The sequence below is a fragment of the Mobula birostris genome, chromosome 9 (genome assembly GCF_030028105.1).
Source record: "Mobula birostris isolate sMobBir1 chromosome 9, sMobBir1.hap1, whole genome shotgun sequence".
Classification (NCBI taxonomy): Eukaryota; Metazoa; Chordata; class Chondrichthyes; order Myliobatiformes; family Myliobatidae; genus Mobula; species Mobula birostris.
Window position 1 is genome coordinate 39,063,502 of NC_092378.1, and position 22,310 is coordinate 39,085,811.

Here is a 22,310-nt window from a genome sequence, read left to right on the forward strand (position 1 = left end):
TTTTCGGATGTCGGCAGGTAGAGTTAACGATTTGGTTCATCGTCTCCAACCATTTATTTCGCATCAGTGTACGCACAGTATACTCAGAGACTGGCAATCACCATTCGAATTTTAGCTTCAGGTGGAAGTCAACAGGCTGTAGCAGCTAGATACAAACTGGCATCAAGCACAGGGCCCTCCATAATTTTGGAGGTCTGTAAAGCTTTATGGAAAGCTTTGAAGCCAGAATTCCTTTCCTGCCCTTCAGTTGCCCAATGGGAAGCTACTGCAGCATAGGAAAAAATGTAATGATACCAAGCGGACCAATCACAGTTGCCACGACTGAGTGTTGTCATAATCTAATCCGTATGCCACAAAATAATCAGACAGAGGTGGCCTATTTTTATTATTACCTACGAGGGCATTCAAAATAAGGGAAATAAAGATATGACATTTCTGGTGTTTGCTTTAATATATCATCAACAATTTGGGGTGAGTTTGGGGGTGAACGGTTGGAGAAGGGCAGATCTTAATGCCAATTTGGAGAAATAAGGGAAAAGACTTCACATTGTTGTTCTTTATCTATTGAATGTTGCAAAATTTACTTTTGAGAGTGTCACAAAAAGAATGGGATCTTTTATCTCCTTACAGGACCAGTTCCAATTTTTATACAAAGCTGTACTCAGCCTGGTCAACTCAAGGGAAGACAAAACCACTGCAGCTATACTGGAAACCAATGGCCTTGCTCTGTCTGCTGAAGATTACAATGGGGCAGAAAGCATGGAGTCTCTGGTGTAACAGTGAAATGGATGTTTTTATCAACACAGAATCCTGTTTAAGATCTTGTTAGCTATACAGGTATCCACTGTGGACTGCTAATATCCATTTTATGTCATCATTGGATGAAGACCCGTGGATGACATCATATAAAAAAAAATTCTTAGCCGAAATTGTGCAGTATGTGAATTGCGTCATTCTGGCCTGACTGGTGTTCACTGTAGTCGCATATTCAGCATGTTCAGTGTCCTGTTTCATGGTATGCTTCCAGTTTGTACCGGAGTTAGAAAAGGGGCAGGGGGTGGGAGGGAGGGCGACATTCATTCATGAAGAGGCTTTGATAGTGACCACACCATCATTGGTTCCCAAATTGCAACTGCCCAAGTCTTACCTTCTTCCTATTTTCCATGATATCAACAACTTTACAAGGCCATCACTCAGCAGCGCCCAATAAGACAAGATAGATAATGCACAGAAAGAGGAAGGGGTTAGTGCTGATTAAGTCTGGAAATATGGACATTGCTTTATTAAAGAAAGAAAATTAATCTTCTAATACATAGTGTAAATAGTAGAACAATGAACCATTCTATGGACCAAATTTCTATTTATAATTCTAGATTTTTATATTTTACTACAGAGTCTTTTCTAGTCTTTTTTTGATGTTCTGATTACATTGTTGTTGTAGCTGGCATTTTATTAATGTTTAAAATACGTTTAATTCAGCTGTGATTCTAAATCTCATGTCAGGTGTTTATTAATGACCTATGTGATGTAATTTTTACAAATAACAGCATGCAATTTTAACACTATTTGTGCAACAGGAACAGTAGCTTTTAAAGACTGCACAGAGGAAAGACCCAGATGATGTGTGATTTTGTTGCAACTGATGTTTTTACATTTGTGGCTACTGTGGAAGAATTAAAATACAAGGTTTATCAGCTGGTTATCAGTGGCTGTCATTATTGGGACTGTGCCAGTAACACGTTATGAGGAGCACATCTGTCAGCAATCAGGAGTTTAAGAACAAAATGTTCATATTTGCCAGAGATATCACAGCATCCTTCCTATCCTGAAACAACTGTCTAATGTTAGTGCTACATTCAATTTTACTGAAGCACCTGTAAAAGAGAATTTGGAGACAGACCAGCTACATACTCTGGAAGAAGGCATATCAAAAATTTTTTCAAGGACAGATGTAACCCATCACTGTACATCAGACTGAGCTACCAAAAAATTCATTGTAACAAACACCATGCTATATACCGTTGATGTATTCTCAGTGGGGTATCAAAAGTATATCACTATAGCTGACAAACAAGTAACACAGAGATTTAAAGTAGAAACACATTTATTTTAATAATGGTAATATAGAACTATGTTGAATACTTGTATGAAAGCAGATTGGTGACAAATATTAAAGACATTTGAATAATTAATTAAAAATGACAGAAATAATTGTTAGGGACATTTAAAAATTATTACAGCAGAAAGCATGGCTGAAGTACTAGTGAAACTGTCCCATTATTGGAGAATAAGTTACTACCAAGTGTGCAGGTAAGAGGATATAATTGTGAGATTGGAATGGTTAGTAATCAATGTACATGACGATTGGAGGGTGGCTAATGTAACCCCGCTTTTTAAAAAAGGAGGGAGAGAGAAACCGGGGAATTATAGGCCGGTTAGCCTAACGTCGGTGGTGGGGAAACTGCTGGAGTCAGTTATCAAAGATGTGATAACAGCACATTTGGAAAGCGGTGAAATGATCGGACAAAGTCAGCATGAATTTGTGAAAGGAAAATCATGTTTGACGAATCTCATAGAATTTTTTTGAGGATGTAACTAGTAGAGTGGATAGGGGAGAACCAGTGGATGTGGTATATTTGGATTTTCAAAAGGCTTTTGACAAGGTCCCACACAGGAGATTAGTGTGCAAACTTAAAGCACATGGTATTGGGGGTAAGGTATTGATGTGGATAGAGAATGGAGACAGGAAGCAAAGAGTGGGAATAAACGGGACCTTTTCAGAATGGCAGGCGGTGACTAGTGGGGTACCGCAAGGCTCAGAGTTGGGACCCCAGTTGTTTACAATATATATTAATGACTTGGATGAGGGAATTAAATGCAGCATCTCCAAGTTTGCGGATGACACGAAGCTGGGCGGCAGTGTTAGCTGTGAGGAGGATGCTAAGAGGATGCAGGGTGACTTGGATAGGTTGGGTGAGTGGGCAAATTCATGGCAGATGCAATTTAATGTGGATAAATGTGAAGTTGTCCACTTTGGTGGCAAAAATAGGAAAACAGATTATTATCTGAATGGTGGCCGATTAGGAAAAGGGGAGGTGCAACGAGACCTGGGTGTCATTATACACCAGTCATTGAAAGTGGGCATGCAGGTACAGCAGGCGGTGAAAAAGGCGAATGGTATGCTGGCATTTATAGCGAGAGGATTCGAGTACAGGAGCAGGGAGGTACTACTGCAGTTGTACAAGGCCTTGGTGTGACCACACCTGGAGTATTGTGTGCAGTTTTGGTCCCCTAATCTGAGGAAAGACATCCTTGCCATCGAGGGAGTACAAAGAAGGTTCACCAGATTGATTCCTGGGATGGCAGGACTTTCATATGATGAAAGACTGGATGAACTAGGCTTGTACTCGTTGGAATTTAGAAGATTGAGGGGGGATCTGATTGAAACGTATAAAATCCTAAAGGGATTGGACAGGCTAGATGCAGGAAGATTGTTCCCGATGTTGGGGAAGTCCAGAACGAGGGGTCACAGTTTGAGGATAGAGGGGAAGCCTTTTAGGACCGAGATTAGGAAAAACTTCTTCACACAGAGAGTGGTGAATCTGTGGAATTCTCTGCCACAGGAAACAGTTGAGGCCGGTTCATTGGCTATATTTAAGAGGGAGTTAGATATGGCCCTTGTGGCTACGGGGATCAGGGGGTATGGAGGGAAGACTGGTGCAGTGTTCTGAGTTGGATGATCAGCCATGATCATAATAAATGGCGGTGCAGGCTCGAAGGGCCAAATGGCCTACTCCTGCACCTATTTTCTGTGTTTCTATGTACCTGGTCTCAAGTGTAGGCTTGTTGAAAGACAGAACGACAAGGACTCAGACTGTAAATTTTCACACTATCATGAAATTGGAAAGACTACTAATTGAGATTTAGGAAAGTTTAAAATAATAAATAATATGGATTTTTAAGGGACACTGTATAGAAAGACTAATTGAAGATTGAACCTTTGATGTATTATTTTCTCGCAAAAGCTGTATGGGAAAATATCACAGACATCAGCAAAATTACTATTTATTGGATTAAAAAGCTAGTGGGCCTGCAGGTACACAATTGCTGAAGTGACAGCAGAGATAAAGACAACAACTTGCAACCAAAGGGCAGCCCAGTCATCCACTATTCAGACAACTGCCCTCTACACAGACTTTCATAACAAAATATAATTGAAAACATTTTGCCAATCTCTATCAATGTAATAAACAATGAAGGACCTCAGTGCTCCTGTTGCTAATTTCTCAGTGTTGACGGGACCATTTAAGTGAAATACCATTCCTTGACCAATCAGCAGGACTAGGACTCTGAAGCACACAGTATGTGGTCCATTTGCAGGGCTCCACAGGGGTCCTAAAGTTAGTTGAGTATGATTGGATCATTCAGTAGCTCGCTCTTCAACCAGATAAAGGTACAAGTCCTTTTCAAAAGAGCATGGGAGATAACAAAGTCATTAGCCAAGAGATGGAAAAGTGCATCAGAAAGGGTGTGGCCAATGAAATACGAGATTTATATCCCTGCTTTTAACTTGACCCAAAGTTGATTCTCAAGTGAACCCTAGAACTAGTTTGGACTACAAGTCTGGCACATTCTGCATAGAAAATTTATAGACTTCAATAAACAAATGCAAGATTTTCAGGGTCTTTTATTTTCCCCCAATAGGACTAGGTTGTCAATGGCTTAAATTCACAGACATTTAAATGGCCATCCATGATCGAATTGGAAAATGCTTCACGATATGTGCTCTAGGCAAAGGGTGAATTATTAGTCATAGCAACTTTTGGTTTTCCACATTAAACTGCATAACTCCAAAACTCTGGGTGATATTAGAGTGGCAATAATTTTGCCATTAAAAGGCAAAAACTAGCTAACAATTTAATAAGACCAGCAATAATTAGTTGAATCCAGAAACTGGACCAACCACACAAAAGTTAATAATACTGTCAATCATTTCCCAGTGGAACTATTGTCATCACTAAATTGAACTGAGAAGGTCTACGTGCTATTTCTTTCAGCATGTCTGACATTTTTCCAGAATTGGATGTACATTTACTCATTGTTCATTCAACAACCATTTCTGTCCTTACCAAGACAAGTTGGCTGCTTTTGGGAACACAGCAATAACCTATAACTTTTGTAATAATTTAAAAGGATACTCTGTGATGTTGGGAGATATGACCATGCAGCTTTAGGCTGATTACACAGTGTGTGTGCTTAAATTAACTTGGAGGTCCTCTCCAGCACAGGTACCTCAGTGATGCTGCTGCTGGTAACACTAGTTTGTCCAGGCCATTCTGCGTGGGTTGGGCAGGAAACAAAAGCTCAGCTCACAGCAAACAGAGACACAAAAAAAAAGCCTTACCTGCATTGTTCAGATGAATGACGTATTCACAGGCTCAACTCTTGCATGGCTGTAAGCACTGAGGTCCAGGACTTCAGCCACATTATTGTGCCTCTACTTCTCTCTCCCTGCAGAGGCAAATATCAGGCCGCCTGTCAACTTCTCCTCTAGATCCTTTCAAGTGGCAACAGAAAAGCCTGTAATGTCCCGGTGTTCTGCTTGCCACAGCACCAATGGAGCACCCTGGTCGCAGATGGAGTCACAGATTTCAACCGGAACTTGTAGAATCTTGGGCACTGGGATTTACCTGGGATCAAGCTACCAACCCCCAACAATGTGGACTCACTCCTCACTGTGAAAGGTTTCCTTTTCTCAATGTTCAGCAGGTTGTGGATCCACACGAATGCCAAGCTTCTGGGGAACATAACACCTTAAACATCAGTGAGAACAAACTGCTGGACTTTTGCAGCCAGTACTACCCAAAGGGAGAGATCCTGGCAAACAGAGCCAACCTCTCGTCTCGCTCATTCACAGTCCACTACAGTAGCTGAGCATCAATCCAGCGAGAGCCACACAAAATGCTTGCGGAAAATACGACTTGGCTTCTGGAAATATACTAGTGCCTGTCTCATTCCGGATTCTTGCAGTATACATCTAGTGGTTGTGGAGAATTCAGTGTGTACAGTACACCAGACCAAGTCAACCACTAGTTTGTAAAAAGAGCAGCAAGGAAACTTAGCACTGGATGTCCCTGACGAACAATTTGAAGAGCAGTGTGGACAGCAGGATGAGGAAAGCTTCCCGAGGGAAGACCCAGCATCTCATCGGAGAGGGGAGGTGCAATGACTGCATGGGCATCAAGGTTTCCCAATAAGAAACACACACAAAACACTGGAGGAACTCAGCAAGACAGGCAGCAGCTATGGAGGAAAATAAACAGTCAAAACCCTTCATTATTCTCCCCACATGACCATCATCTCCACCTCCTACCAATTGGTCAACTAACCTAACAAGCCATGTTCACCTTGGGATGCGGGAGGAAAATGGAGCATAGTCACAGGTCCACACAGACAGCATTGGCAGTCGGGGGTGAACCTGGGTCATTAGAGCTTTGAACTACCGGAGGAGGTGGAGAAAACCCCCACAGAAACTCTCAATTACCCATGATCTGGCACAGGAAAATCCTAAGGGACTGGTGAAAGCACAAACAGATATAATTGTGTACTTGTACAATTAGTGGCTCTATGACCATGGCCTTAAAAACACACAAAACAGCTTTTCCAAATGAATTGTAATTTACAGTGAAACTGCAGTTTAATGTAGAATATGTTCACAGAGCTCCAAAAGCAGATTGACAACAAAACATCTTTTGCAAAGGCATCTCAGATTATTACCAACTAAATAACCGCAGTTTACAATCTTCATCAATCATTAAAGTTCAATCAATAATTATCAGATTCTTTAACTAAATTATGAACTAGCATTACGAACCTGTAGAAAATACCTGCAAATTAATGGCCTCAACTAGAAAGATCAGCAGCACTTATTTCAGAGCAGTTACCTCGAATTTACAGTTTTAAAACATGGTGTTTCTGAAGAATAAAATTAGTGGTTAAACAATATTATATCCTAGTTGCAAAATTCTTTTCATGAAAAGGTGGTACTTGAAGTGGGTACAATTCCCTCAGTTTTGATACGATCTAGGATTGGTTGATAGATATCTTTGGTCATTGGGCCAAACACTCCTTTGGCAGCAATTTCACCTGTAAACAAGATACAGAAAAACCAACAATATTGTGACATCACAAAGAGCAAGCCTCCCAAATGTTTTACTTTTGGTTGTGCAGTAAAGAGGAGAGAAAACCAAAGTAAGAGCATCAATGGACAATACAGACTAAGCATACTGGCATCTCACTTCTAGTCTACCTCAGTCTCGAACAGTCCGACTAGTCTCATATACAACCAACTGACCACTGCTGTTAGTTCTTATATTGAACCAACTCGACAAATAATTATATAATTACAGCACAGAAACAGGGCATTGAGCTTTTCTTCACTTTCCTACACACACACACATTCTCCTGAACTCTTAAGTGGATTTATGATCCATGACTGTTCTATATTTTTAAAGTCAATTTACAGTACAATTCCCACTGGTGGAAGTATTTTCTCTACAATTACCCAGTGCTTCCTTTAGAATCTGATTCACTGCTGAACAGTTTTGGGGAAAAGATTTTTCCTGACAGCTCCAAACAATTGCCTCTTATTTTTAGTTATCATGAATAATTGCCCAGTTTCCTGCAACAGATGTATCCATCTTCTGAATCATGTGGCTGAAAGCACATCATTAGTTATTGTATTTTCATTATGTCAGAACAGTCTTTACGTGCAAATAATTTATTTTTAAATTGAATGGGCCTGATCAATGGCAGCTAAGAAAGTAAAAAACTCTAAAATCTTTCTTAACTAACAAATTAGCATGGTAATCATGATCTTGATAATAAAAAGTTAATTTAAACACAAGGTAACATAAGAAGAAATAAGACAGGCAACCAGTGTTAAACAGATCAAGGGCAAACAATACTAGTCTGTATTAACCCAAATTGGCAGGCTTCTTGAGGAAATTACCAGTAGGCTAGACAAAGGAGAGGCAGTGGATGTTGTATATTTGGACTTTCAGAAGGCCTTTGACAAGGTGCCACACATGAGGCTACTTAACAAGATAACAGCCCACAGAATTATGGGAAAGTTACATACGTGGATAGAGCGTTGGCTGATTGGCAGGAAACAGAGAGGGGGAATAAAGGGATCCTATTCTGGTTGGCTGCTGATTACCAGTGGTGTTCCACAGGGGTCCGTGTTGGGGCTGCTTCTTTTTACATTGTACATCAACGATTTGGATTATGGAATAGATGGCTTTGTGGCTAAGTTTGCTGACGATACGAAGATAGGTGGAGGGGCCAGTAGTGCTGAGGAAAGGGAGAGTCTGCAGAGAGACTTGGATAGATTGGAAGAATGGGCAAAGAAGTGGCAAATGAAGTACAATGTTGGAAAGTGTATGGTTATGCACTTTAGCAGAAGTAATAAACAGGCAGACTATTATTTAAATGGGGAAAGAATTCAAAGTTCTGAGATGCAACGGGACTTGGGAGTCCTTGTACAGGATACCATTAAGGTTAACCTCCAGGTTGAATCAGTAGTGAAGAAGGCGAATGCACTGTTGGCATTCATTTCTAGAGGAATAGCGTGTAGGAGCAGGGATGTGATGTTGAGGCTCTATAAGGCACTGGTGAGACCTCATTTGGAGTACTGTGGGCAGTTTTGGTCTCCTTATTTAAGAAAGGATGTGCTGATGTTGGAGAGGGTACAGAATGATTCCGGGAATGAGAGGGTTAACATATGAGGAACGTTTGTCTGCTCTTGGACTGTATTCCTTGGAGTTTAGAAGAATGAGGGGAGACCTCATAGAAACATTTCGAATGTTGAAAGGCATGGACAGAGTGGATGTGGCAAAGTTGTTTCCCATGATGGGGGAGTCTAGTACGAGAGGGCATAACTTAAGGATTGAAGGGCGCCCATTCAGAACAGAAATGCGAAAAAATTTTTTTAGTCAGAGGGTGGTGAATCTATGGAATTTGTTGCCACGGGCAGCAGTGGAGGCCAAGTCATTGCGTGTATTTAAGGCAGAGATTGATAGGTATCTGAGTAGCCAGGGCATCGAAGGATATGGTGAGAAGGCAGGGCTGTGGGACTAAATGGGAGATGGATCAGCTCATGATAAAATGGCGGAGCAGACTCGATGGGCCGAATGGCCGACTTCTGCTCCTTTGTCTTATGGTCTTAATTTGGCTCTGCTGGTAAAAGATGACACCACCATCAGTTTCACACCCCTTTTGCACAGAAATTCAAATTAGTCTCAAATTCTGGAATGGGATTTGAGTCCACAAAAGGGAGATGGATAAGGAAGGGCGAGTCAGAAGTGAGGTCACAAACACGAGAAAATCTGCAGATGCTGCTAATCCAAGCAACCCACACAAAATGCTGGAGGAACTCAGCAGGCCAGGCAGCATCTATGGCAGAGTACAGTTGACTATACCCTTTTTCCATAGGTACTGCCTGGCCTTCTGAGTTCTTCCAGCATTTTGAGTGTGTTGCTCAGTAGTGATGTGTTCACTATTCCAAGATCTTAACTGCCCGGACTTCACTGGCTTCTTCTGCTAATTTTCTAAAGGATCCTATATCCAACCCATCTTATTCCGCATCACCATAGATGCAAAAGTATCTGTTAAATAGGGGCCGCGGACAATTCTGATTTGATGGAGAATGGACGTGAAAGCACAGAGGAATATCTGGAGAAATTTCTGAAATGCTCGTACGCTGCTGTCGTTATTGCGTGGTCGGGAATCTTTCGGAGGGTAGGCCTCAAAATCCCCGGCCTTGCCTGCTTTTGGTGAACGAGAAGGAGGTCGAATCGTTCGGACAGAGATGGCGCTCAGTACTCGGTGTCGGAGAGCTGATCAGAACTTGAAGTTTTTGGATGACACAGAGTCGGATTGTGGTCGACATGGCAGGGAGAGTTTTTCTTCCTTCTCCCGTCTGCGTGAGATGTGGGACATTTGAGAGACTTTGAACTTTACTGTGCTCATGGACTTCTTCATCAAGTTATGGTATTGTAGCACTGTTGTAACTATATGTTTTAATTATGTGGTTTTGTCAGTTTTTTTCAGTCTTGGGCTGTCCTGTGTTTTGTGATATCACACCGAAGGGAATATTGTATCATGTCTTAATGCATGCATTACTAAATGACAATAAAAGAGGACTACGTGTCTTCATAATCTAAATTCCTTTCAGTCTGAGGAAACATCCACAGCAGCATCACAAAATAACGTGCATGAAATGAGGGAACACTTACCATCTAATATCATCTCAGCAGCAATTGCACATGGATATCCAACACATTTGGCCATTGCTGAAAAGCCATCAACATCACCATAGACCACCAGACTATCATGCTTGGTTTCCAGCTGGCCTGAAGGGTGTCTAATACCAACATCATTTCGCAAGACAACCAGGTCTCTTTCATCAGGAGCTGAAACAATCACAACTTGAATCAAAACATGGAACTGGAAGAGACAGCTGAAGCTAGAATCTGGAGGAACTCAGCAAGCTGAGGGGATGGGGAGGAACGTCAATGCTTCAGGGCTGGTGCAGCTTTTAACCCAAAACAATTCTCCCCCATCCCACCCCCCACAGATGGCTCCTTCATTTGTTTGCTTGAATCAAAACTTATCTTCTATTTGTCATTAAAGACATAGGGCCAGCACTCACCTCAACTAACCATCAGTTTCTGCATGCTAAAAATAAGTGCAATATTATCCACAGCATTCTCTGATGGACAGAATAGTCTTGCACAATTGTAGACCTCCTCTTAAATAGCATCTTTGCCGCAGATTTCACCTTTACTGTCTTTCATTGCTAAGTATTGCCAGCTCAGAATGAGGTCAAAGATCAGATCGCATTGCCCATAGACACCTTACTCCTGATCTTTGCTTACATTTTCAGTTTCTTTTTAATGCGATGCTGCTGCAAGAAACCTTCTCCATTGCACCTGTGCATACTTGTACATATGACGATAAACTCAACTTTGACATTGAAGTGTCACGAATTCCAGTGGAATGACACGATCAGCAGCTGGGTTCACTCCGCACAGAATTCCCTGACAGCCCTGGCTGACAAGTAAAGCTCGTTCACAGCTGTCAGGATTCTTGACTACTTCAGAACATCCAAGACCCAGTGAATTGTTGCCATAAATTTTGTGGATAGCATGCCCAGCAGCTACGGAGTGCGAGCAGTCCATAGGCAGTGAACATTTCGGTTGGTTGGCGGTCGGGGGTAGCAGCCAGACATCTGCTTTAAACAGACTGGTTTAAAAGTGGAACTGAATCAATCCCGAGGCACAAGAGAGACTGCAATGCACAAAATGCTAGAGAAGTACAGTCCCTCCATCAACACTGCCTGACCTGCTCAGTTCCTCCAGCATTTTGCTGCTACTGATTAACTTCAGCTGTTTACATCGGTAACTTCGCCTGTTCGTAAATTGACAGGATAGAGCTCAACTCCCATAGTACCTTCGTAGGTCCAGTCATCATTTTCTTTTTTTAAAATCACATTTAACATTAAAGCCAGAGTAAGAGTTGTTTCATGAGAAAATGCAGTACTGCTCTTACCATAGGAAAGCTTGGGCTCAATGTAGCTTGCAAAAGACTCCACAAGACTCTGTCCTTTCAATACTGGAACATCTTCGAAAAGCCCGAGCCTACGTCAGAACAAATAAATATCACTCAAAGTAATTCCATGAAACAAGTCATTAAAAGACTATCTGAAGATGGCAGAGACATAACTAGTTGAGTCCATAAGACAAAGGAGCAGAAGTCGGCCATTCGGCCCATCGAGTCTGCTCCGCCATTTTATCATGAGCTGATCCATTCTCCCATTTAGTCCCACTCCCCGCCCTTCTCACCATAACCTTTGATGCCCTGGCTACTCAGATACCTATCAATCTCTGCCTTAAATACACCCAGTGACTTGGCCTCCACTGCTGCCTGTGGCAACAAATTCCACAGATTCACCACCCTCTGGCTAAAAAAATTTCTTCGCATCTCTGTTCTGAATGGGCACCCTTCAATCCTTAAGTCATACCCTCTCGTACTAGACTCCCCCACCATGGGAAACAACTTTGCCACATCCACTCTGACCATGCCTTTTAACATTCGAAATGTTTCTATGACGTTCCCCCCTCATTCTTCTAAACTCCAAGGAGTACAGTCCAAGAGCGGTCAAATGTTCCTCATATGTTAACCCTCTCATTCCCAGAATCATTCTAGTGAATCTTCTCTGAATGCAAGGGCAAGAGAACGAAAGATCAGGATAGCTTCTGCTGCTTAACTGGTTCAACATGGTGGTAGGAATAGGAACAGGATATGGTGGAAAGTGTGGAGATACAGAGGACCTGCACAGCACTGGAAGTAGATCAATATTGTTCTCTGTCAAACCATACATAAAAGTATAAGCATTCTTTTAACAATGTCCTAATGAAGAACTGTCTTAAGATTACCAGAAATTTATGCTTGTTATACTGTTTCATCTTAGTCACCTGCTCAAATCCAATAAGCAAATTGTTTTTCCAAACAAACCCAAATACGGCAAATTTTCAGTCTCAGAAATGCTCAGTTTTATACAGACCAGGTCTCAGCCAGGAGGTCAAATATATAGTGTTCTACCTCCGTTGGGGAAGGAGCATGTTAATTGTACAGATCATCATGATTAAGGAAGATCTCCTTGACTGATAACTATTGGTGCTGAGAAAACTCCACCATCAATCCAATTCTAAGACACAAACAATGCAAGTGACCTTTGACAAACAAATTGCAGTAAACAAGATCTAGGTGGTTTTCTTACCATTTCAATGCATTCATTCTGTTGTCATCTCTTTCAATCTTCTCGTATACAGCTTCTTGGAGACTTTGGACACTGCTGGATGCTGGAATTCCCACCTGCTTGCACATGAGCTCTCTCTGCACACACAGTAGAGTTTCAAACAGCATAACAAGGGAACAAAAGGAACAAGAATTGGACAATGAACAGCGGCTCTGATGTACTGTCCCACGGACACTTACACTTTGTGAAATGCTTTTTTTTTCCCCCTTTGCTGCCTTCTTGGGCGGTCTCTTGGGATGACTTGCTTCTATTCTTGGTTTGTGAGTTTTGAAGTGAATGAGGTGGGCAACATGGGAACTAGAGGGTCTACAAATAGATAAAGGAGGAGGCTCCTGCCTGGTGCAGCAGGATGTGGGTTATTTGCAAAGTGGTCTGTTCCTTCTGTCATTCATGCAGAGCCTGTGTGCTCATGTGAACTCTAGCTTTCCCTTACCCAGCCATCATGCTACTCCTCCATTTTCATAGGCCACGAATTCTCAAAGCCCTGCAGGCATTTTCCATTCTCTTCCTATTTCAGAGCTCAGAATAGAGAATCTGTTTGTAGTCTGGGGCCAGACATATGAATAAACATGCATACCCGATGGAGCTAGCTGAATGTAACAAGGCCTCAGTGCCGGGAGAGAGCACTTACTCTGTGGAGGCAGTGGTGGTGGTTGAAGAACTGGCTCATCAATTAAAGACAGGAATCTTTTCACCAGTAGGAATAGGAAAAGCAGGGGGACAGCAACTCCAGACTATTTCCGCATCCCCTAAATCTGAAACGTTGTGCTAAGTCTTTTGTTTTCCAGTTTACGTGGATAAACTGAATGTATGAACACCAAGTGGAAGAGAGAAAGAGTATGTAACGTAAAATGAACACTACTTTTATGGGCAAAACAAACAAATAGAATAAAAAGTGATTTGGAATCAAAATAGCTTCTGAAATTCCAACATATGGCGACAGAAAATCTGAGAAAAAGAAGTAATATTGAGAAAGGAAATATTAAAGTGGCTCTAAATTTGACCTAACAATAATCAGTTGTCATCACTATTACATAGCAAGCTTCAAATGCCCAGAAAATGATCTAAATGTGTAAATTAACCTGTACACATTTCCTTCAACGAAAGAGGCTCACCCAGGTTATAGGAGGAGCTGCAGGACTGAGCAGTGGAAATGGATCAGGATTGATCAGTCCCATTTTGTGAAATCCTTTCACTACATTTGCATATCCCTGAAAAAGAACACAAGACAATTTATATTACTGTTCCTATGAAGAAAACCATTTTACTGATTAAACATTATTTGAGATCAGTTTCGGTTAAATGATGGAATTTGTTTCCTGTGGAATGATTGCTTGGCTACTTAGTGAAACAACTCATTTGCTAATATAGGTGCTTCATTCCTTTTTTAAAAAAAAACAATGTATGAAACCCAATTCTTTGACTCCTCTGTGAGGAGGCAACACACACAAAATGCTGGAGGTAATCAGCAGAATCAATGAAAACGAGTAAACGGCTGACGCTTCGGGCCGAGACCCTTCATCAGGACTGAGAGGGGAGGGGGAAGATGCCTGAAGGGGAAAGAGTCCAGCTGGAAGCTGCCAGGTGGGTGGAGGGCAGGAGAAGAAAGAATCTGATAGGAGAGGAGAATGGACAGTAGGAGAAAGGGAATGAGGATCTTCTGTGGGGCTCGGGATTATTCCATATAAGAACGTAGAACATAAAATAGAAGTAGATGTTGAATATTCGGCCAAAACTCATCTGTGGGAAAATAAACCAGTGCAACATTGCAGGAAACTTCACAATAATTTCACACCAAACCACAAGGAAAGGTGAAAATGCTTTATAACTTCTTTGTGAAGCATGAAGAACTAAAGCAGATTCCTAAATTACTCCCCAGCATAGATTAACTCAACAAGGTCTACTTATTCAAAGAAAAGCCAGAAGCAGGTAACGACTTGCATTAATGCTACATCTTAAACATTATAGTATGCTCTGTTTCTCACTGGAACTTTAACAAATACAATTAAATCCAGTCACCTTAAGCAACCAAAGGTGTGGTAAAAGTAGTACAAATTCACACGACATGCACCAATGAAAATGCAGCACCCAGCAGTCAGAATTGAAATTTGTGTCCAAAGAAGGTTAGTGAGGCTTCCCAGGAGTGGGTACATTAATATCTACTACTATAGTTTATGCACAAGATTCTTCTGACAGTAATGTCTGAAATTGCTGAGAGATGAGCCTGCTAGAGATTGGGTTTGTTTGCAATTAAGGTTGCATATCTGAGCTGGAAATATTCATAGAGAATAGCTGTATTTCAAAAGCATGATGAGTTCAAAAACCTTCATAGTGCACATTACTCCTATATTGACTGCTTGTTTTCACATGTAAGGTGATCAAGAGCAAGGAGCCTTACATAAAAAGTGGTCACAGATGAAAACAACAGGAATGTCAGACAAAGGGCCATGAACTAAAGAGGCGGAATATTTAGAAAACAATTAGTGGAAATGTGGAATTTACTTTTGTACCTGTAGCTCTCTCCTGTAACTATGGAATTGTCTACCCACTGTCTGCCACTAGGTGACTTTCCCATGAGAGAGATGGAGATGCAGCTATCATAATTGGCCTTGCATCCTTCTGTGAAGATGATCACAATTACAGCAACTCCAAGCTCCCATGAATAACTCCTTTTCCCTGACATCAGAACTAAGGCCATGGAACTGTGAAAAAAAGTGTCACCAGTGAATTTCGCATCTCACAAGGGATATTCTCTGCCCTCTGAAGTCTGCAGAGTGCTAGTTCTGTGACATTTGAGACTGGCGATCCAAAACCATACAAGAATTCCAGGTTGACTACAACAGATCATCATGAGAGCAGAAAGGTAATTCCATGTGAAGTTAGAGACACAATTGGATGCACAACCTCTGTAGCAAGGTTCGCATGCCATTACTTCTTATAAAGAGAAACCTAACAGCAGAAATTATTGTGATGCTTTGTTCCTGAATCAGAATCAGGTTTAAATTCAATAGAATATGTCATGAAATTTGTTCCTTTGTGGCAGTACATTGAAGTGTATAAGGAAATACACATTGAAGTGGCTGAGGATAGATCTTCAGCGGTGTTGACACCCAGGGACTTCCCACCACCGTCTGTCAGGAGTTGACACATTCGCTCCACAACCTCATGGTTTCCTCCTAGTGCTCCAGTTTCCTCCCACAGTCCAAAGGCACACTGGTTGGTAGGTTAATTCTTCATTGTAAATTGTCCCATGATTAGGCTAGGGTTAAATTAGGGTTTGCTGGGCAGTGTCGCTCTAGGGCCAAGAAAGGCCTACTCTGCACTGTATCTCAATAAACAAATAAACTTAAAACTGCTCACCCTTTCCACTGTTGATCTTTCACTGAGAACTGTGTCTGTGCACGTGTATGTATATGCATGTGTCCGTGCGCAAATGCATGTGCGCACGTGTGTGTGTCCGTGGCCATGACAGGATTTCATTGGTAGTAGTCCTAAACAGGAATATTCATGATTCCCTTACGAGCTGCATGCAAACAGTCAATCCAATTCAATTTAAGTTTAATTGTCATTCAACCACACAGAAATACCCATGAATACAGCCAAACGAGACTGCGACAGCATTACTCCGGGGCCAAGGTGCAAAGCTTGGTCATACACAGCATAAAACACACATAGCACATACAAGATATCAAGCATATGTAAAATATCAGTAAAATGCAGCCATGCAAAAAAAAAAGTCCAGACCCTGAGTTTATGAATGCTGTAGAGGTATGCAGTCGAGCGCAATGCAGATTTTCTCCTGGGAAGCAAATACTGGGGGTGGGGGGGGGGGGGGGGGGGGAGAGAGAAGCACTAACTCCAGCCTGGGTGCTGCACCACACACCACTATCCTGGCGGTTGTAAACAGGCGACACCGTGGCTTGAGGCCTAGACCTCGTGGCAATCAAGGCCACACAGTTCTCCCGCCATCTGCCCCTGCTGTCCGCCAATAAGTCAGTGAATCCGACTTGCAGCATTCCACGTTAACGATGTCCAAATAGATCTTGCAATCACAACAAAAGTAACTAAGACAGTCACTCACTATTAGACTGCACGCCTCCTTCATACACTGACTCCTCCGAAGCCTCTCTGACACAAGCAGCAGCACAATCTGCAATAAGTTCACCTACTCCAGTTTCTCTGCCAACAAGCAACTCACTGACAGGGTAGACCTGCAGTACTTCAAGTTCTCAATGTCTAGCAGGATCTCGCAATCATAAAGAATACATTTAAGAAGGACAGTAGCACCCTTTGTTGACCCCGTAGAAGCTGCTGCGATCGAACATGCCGCCACAGTGCCATCTTACAGCTTCAACTTCAATCTCTTACCGCAGTAGTTAAAGGTTTCTACGTGCTTCAAGAAGGCATCAACCGTACAGGTGTCCAAGAAGATCAGGGCGAGCTGCCTCAATAACAATCTCTCTGCAACACTCAGTGCTTCGAGAGGTTGGTCATGGCTAGATTTAATTCCTGCCCGAGCTAGGATCTGGAACCACTGCAATAGCTCTACCACTACAAAGTGTCTACAGCAAATGCACCCCACTGGCTCTACACGCAGCCTTCAACCCCATCTGGGCAGCAGTGAAACCTATGTCAGGCTACTGTTCACTGATTAGAGCTTGGCATTCAACACTATCATCCCAACTTTACTAATCAACAAGTTTCAAAACTCGCTCTGCAAATGGATTCTTAACTTCCTCATCGAGAGACCACAATCAGTGTGGATCAGAAGTAACACCTCCTCCCTGCTGGCAATCGATTCAGGTGCACCTCAAGAATGCATGCTTAGCCCACTGCTCTACTCTCTCTCTACCCTCATGACTGTGTGGCTTGGCTCAGCTCAAATGTCATCTATTAATTCCCAATGACTCAACTGTTTGTTGGCAGAACCTCAGATAGCGATGAAGCAGCAGGTGGGAGAGAGAGATTATCAATAGTGTCACAACAATCTTGCACCCAAAGTCACTAGGACTAAGGAATTGATTGTGGACTTCAGGTAAGGGGAAGTCCAGATGACAAATATCAATCCTCATTGAGGGATCAGCAATGAAAAGAGTGAACAGCTTCAAGTTCCTGGGCATCAACATTGCAGATGAACTACCCTGGGTCTAACGTATTGATGTAATCATGAAGGAATGCCAGTGGCTACGCCAGTGAGGCTTTGAGGAGATTGGTCACGTCACCATAAACTCCAGCAAGTTTATACAGAAGTACCGCAGTGAGCATTTTGACTGGTTGTATCACTCCCAGGTATCGAGGCGCCAGTGCACAGGATCACAAGAGGCTGCAAAGGGTTGCAAACTCAGACAGATCCATCACGTGCCCCAAGAAGGCAGCATCCATCACTAAGGACCATCACCAACCTCCTCTTATTACCACCATCAGCAAGGAGTTACAGAGGCCTGAAGATCCACACTCAACAGTTTTAGGAACAGCTTCTTCCCTTTTGCCATCAGATTTCTGAATGCTCCATGAACACTACCTTGCTATGCCTCTTTTGAACTGCTTATTCATTACTGTACCTTGTAGTAACTTTTTAAATGTCTTGCACTGTACTGCTGCCACAAATCAACAAATATTATAGCAAATGCCAGTGATATGAAACCTGATTCTGATGTCCTAAGGCCTCATAATGCTTGAGACACAAGAGATTTTAGATACTGGAATCCAAAGCAAAAAAGTTCAAACTTCTGGGAGATCTCAGTGGATTAAACAGCATTTGTGGGGAAGGGGAGGGGAAGAGGAAGAAGAATCGTTCGCTGTTTCAAGCTAAGACCTGCATCAGGATGCAGGGTCTTGACCCAAAATATCTACATTCCCTTCCCTTCCCCTACCCTACAAAGCTGCTCGATCTGCAGAGTTTGTTCAGCAGTTTGTTTGTTTTCTTGATCCTTGTTGACCAAGAGTGGTGGCAAGGTAGGCTTGGACAGAGTGTTATGGGATGAAGTGTTAAGCCACTCTCTTCAAGGACAAAGTTTCAGTTAACGCTTCTTTAAAATAGTCCTTTCTTTGCTCCTGATGTTCACACCCCCATTCCTGGATTAAGGCAAGGCTTTGATTCTTTGAACTGCATGTATTTTGACAGTGCTGAAAATACTAGGCATCTCATGGTTATCACAGTGGAATGATGTGCAGGTAGTGCTCTCGCCATCCACAATCTGTTCTTTAGCTCTTAGATTTTCCGCGGATTTCACACTGAAGATTCCTGAAGCAAAGCTGTTTTGGTTTCCCTTAAGAAATAGTGAAGGTTCCAATCATTGAACACCTCCTGCTTGTTGTTAACCAGCTCAATAATCTGCTGATCATCAAAACAGTCCTGTTTCTTCTTGGTAGAGAAACCAAGAGTCTCCTTATAGGTATGCTCAAATTCAGGGCAACAAGGAGTACTCATGTCCCCAATTTCTCTTCCCACACCTGCCTGATCTGCCAGTGGTAAGGTTTCAGTGAACCTAACCTCCAAAGGAAGCTCCAGGTCTCTGATCCTACTCCACGGACCAGCCTCTTGAACCAGATCTCAGGAGGCATGACCTCAATGGCATATTTGCAAGTACAAAAATGCATAGCACTCTTATCAAATAACTTTCTACAAAGATCAAACAAACATTTCCCGCGGCATCTATGTCTTACTAATGCTGCCTATAACATGCATCAGCATTTCTAGCCACAAACCTAATGCACATGTCATTTCTTAACCAACTTCCTCTAAAACTCTGAGGTGGAAACTACCAGGTCGGTTGAGGTTTAGATAGATAGATAGATAGATGATAGATAGATAGATAGATAGATACTTCATTGATCCCAAAGGAAATTACAGTGTCTCAGTAGCATTACAAGTGCACAGATAAACAAGTATAGAAATATTAGAAAAGTAGTAAGAAAGAACAAAAAATAAGTTACCTCAGTCAGGGGAGGGGTCATCACTTCCCAGGCTACAGGTTGACTCATTGTAGAGTCCAAAGTCCGACGGTAAGAATGACCTCATAGCGCTCTTTGGAGCAGCGTAGTTGTCTTAGTCTAAAAGTGCTCCTCCGTTCAACCAAGGGAGCACGCAGAGGTCCAGAATTGCCAGGATTTTCTACCACAGCGTCCAGTGTGTCCAGCTTGACTCCTATAACAGAGTCAGCCTTTCTATTCAGTGTATTGAGCTTGCTGGCATCATACATGTTGATGCCATTGCCCCAGCACACCAGCATATAGAAGATTGCACTGATGACAACAGACTGGTAGAACTTCTGAAGGAGAGGACTGCATACTTTTATCCCTTCGCTTATTAAATAGTTTCCTTCCTTACGTAAACTCTAACGAGTCCTTTATTCACTATTAACATCCTTTGGAATGCAGAACATATTATCCATTTCCTCGATCGGTCCTGTTGCATGATCTTGACCTAACGTGTTGACAGTACCTCCCTCAAACACAACAGATTCTGCTTCCCCCTCTGATTCCACCAACAATCTTTTTTCCTTTACCATGAAGGCTGACAAGGAATAATTACCCAAAAATTGCCACTTCCTTATTTACATCTGTCATGTTACTCAATTCCTGCAAGCCTTTATTTTGTTACTTTGCTCTTTAGTTTGTTAAAGATACAGAAATGTAACAGGCCTTTCTGACCAACCCAATGAGCCTGCACCATCCAATTACACCGATGTGGCCATACATCATTGGAATGTGGGAGGAAAAGTTAAAAATATTTTTTTCTAATTGAATGATTCAATTCCAATGTTAAGGTTATCTTAATGTATCTTCCTTTTCTGACCATTCCTCAGCCCACCTGAGGAAATGGTTACTCCTTAGTTACGGTATCAACTCTTTCATGCTCCCATCAAATCACCCCATAACTTCTTCGAGCTCAGGTAATACAAGACTATGTAACCTTAGAATTAAATCTTTCAGCTCCAATGTCAAGCTACGACGAGGCCCCCTCCCCACACAATACTCCATTACCAAAATGCCTGCCCTAGTATCCCATGCATATAACTATCCTCTTTCCTATAGAGGAGACCACTTATCCCATCAGCTCATGTTAGTTTTCAGGGAAACAAACCCAATAGACTCTATTCATCTCTCCTTACTTCTCTCCATACCCCTGCATATTACTTTCTCCTACAATTTTCAGCCACGCCTTCCATTACAAACTCCCATCAATGCAGTAAAACTTGAAACATTTCTCATTTGACACAGAGGAAATGCCAGGTCATTACTCTGAAGTAATCAGAAAAATTGCCACTTCCTTATTTACGTCTGTCATGTTACTCAATTCCTGCAAGCCTTTATTTTGTTATTTTGCTCTTTAGTTAGTTAAAGATTCAGAAATGTAACAGGCCTTTCTGACCAACCCAATGAGTCTGCACCATCCAATTACCCCCACGTGGCCAATTAGCCTACTAACCCATACATCATTGGAATGTGGGAGGAAAGGTTAAAAATATTTTAAATTGCGGTTGAGGGAATTAATCACTGAAAGGATAATGAAAACTTCTAATAACTTTCAAGGAAGTTAATCAACTCTAAAACATTCTGTAAACACATGTAAATGGTATTATGGATAACACTAACAGTGACTGGCATGTGAAGACCTAATTAGGCCTTTCCTACTCCTGATTTCACTGCCATTCTGCAGCAAATCTTGTCAAGTACCATGCTCAAGCTTTGTCTGACAGTCCTGTTAACTGAGGACAGTACAGTTTCATACAGTAGGAATTTCAAAAGGAGCACTCACAGGCTTTTGGTGTTTTTTTTTTCCCTTGGTGGCCCAATCACATCAGGAGAGAGAGAGATAAGGCAACTCACAAGTCAGTGAGAGAGATTTAAGAAGGAGTGTTTGTCAGCTTTCAATGTTTTCCAGCAGTCCAATAATATCATGATTCATTAGCAAGTACAAATAAAAATAAGGTGGGGCAAGCGGAGCGGCAACAGTGTGAGTGGACCAGTGTTGGAGTGGGGAGGCTTTGGCTCATCTGACTTTGATGAGGCAAGTTTCTTTTTCTTCAACCTTCTGCTGTTAGCGCACATTTGGGGCAGTGAGGATGGCTCTGGGACTGTGTCCTTTGTGTGAGGTGTGGGAATTTCGGAGGCCCCCAGTCCTCCAGGTAATCACATCTGCTTGGTGACCTTCAGCCCATTCAGGAAACTAAGGAGATGATAGATAGGAGCTATAGGAAAGTTGTCACCCCTAAGTTGCAAGGGGGCAGGCACCCAGGTAACTTTCAGGACAGGGAAAGGAAATGGTCAGCCAGTGCAGAGTACACATGTGGCAATTCCCCTTTATAATATGTATACCCGTTTGGATACCATGGGGGGGGGGGGGGGGGAATGACCTACCAGAGAAAGCCACAGTGACCAGATCTCTGGCACTGAGTCTGGCATTACGGCTCAGGAGTGAATGGGG

The 22,310-nt window shown here is 42.2% G+C and overlaps 2 protein-coding genes across 9 annotated transcripts in view; one reads left to right on the forward strand and one right to left on the reverse strand.

Moving 5' to 3' along the window:
• LOC140202693 (receptor-type tyrosine-protein phosphatase zeta-like) overlaps window positions 1-1,694 on the forward strand; it is a 307,307-nt gene extending 305,613 nt beyond the window's left edge. For all 7 annotated transcript variants that reach the window (XM_072267863.1, XM_072267860.1, XM_072267859.1 and 4 more), the window contains one exon: window positions 631-1,694. In XM_072267863.1, coding sequence (XP_072123964.1) covers window positions 631-777 — 147 coding nt within the window. In that variant the 3' untranslated portion in view covers window positions 778-1,694. The remainder of the gene's footprint in view (window positions 1-630) is intronic.
• Window positions 1,695-6,678: 4,984 nt separating this feature from the next.
• Window positions 6,679-22,310, reverse strand: part of aass (aminoadipate-semialdehyde synthase) — an 83,458-nt gene continuing 67,826 nt past the window's right edge. For both annotated transcript variants that reach the window (XM_072267868.1, XM_072267869.1), the window contains exons 20-24: window positions 13,996-14,091; window positions 12,842-12,957; window positions 11,611-11,699; window positions 10,296-10,472; window positions 6,679-7,146 (exon numbers count right to left, since the gene is read on the reverse strand). In XM_072267868.1, the coding sequence (XP_072123969.1) occupies window positions 7,031-7,146; window positions 10,296-10,472; window positions 11,611-11,699; window positions 12,842-12,957; window positions 13,996-14,091 (594 nt within the window). In that variant the 3' untranslated portion in view covers window positions 6,679-7,030. The remainder of the gene's footprint in view (window positions 7,147-10,295; window positions 10,473-11,610; window positions 11,700-12,841; window positions 12,958-13,995; window positions 14,092-22,310) is intronic.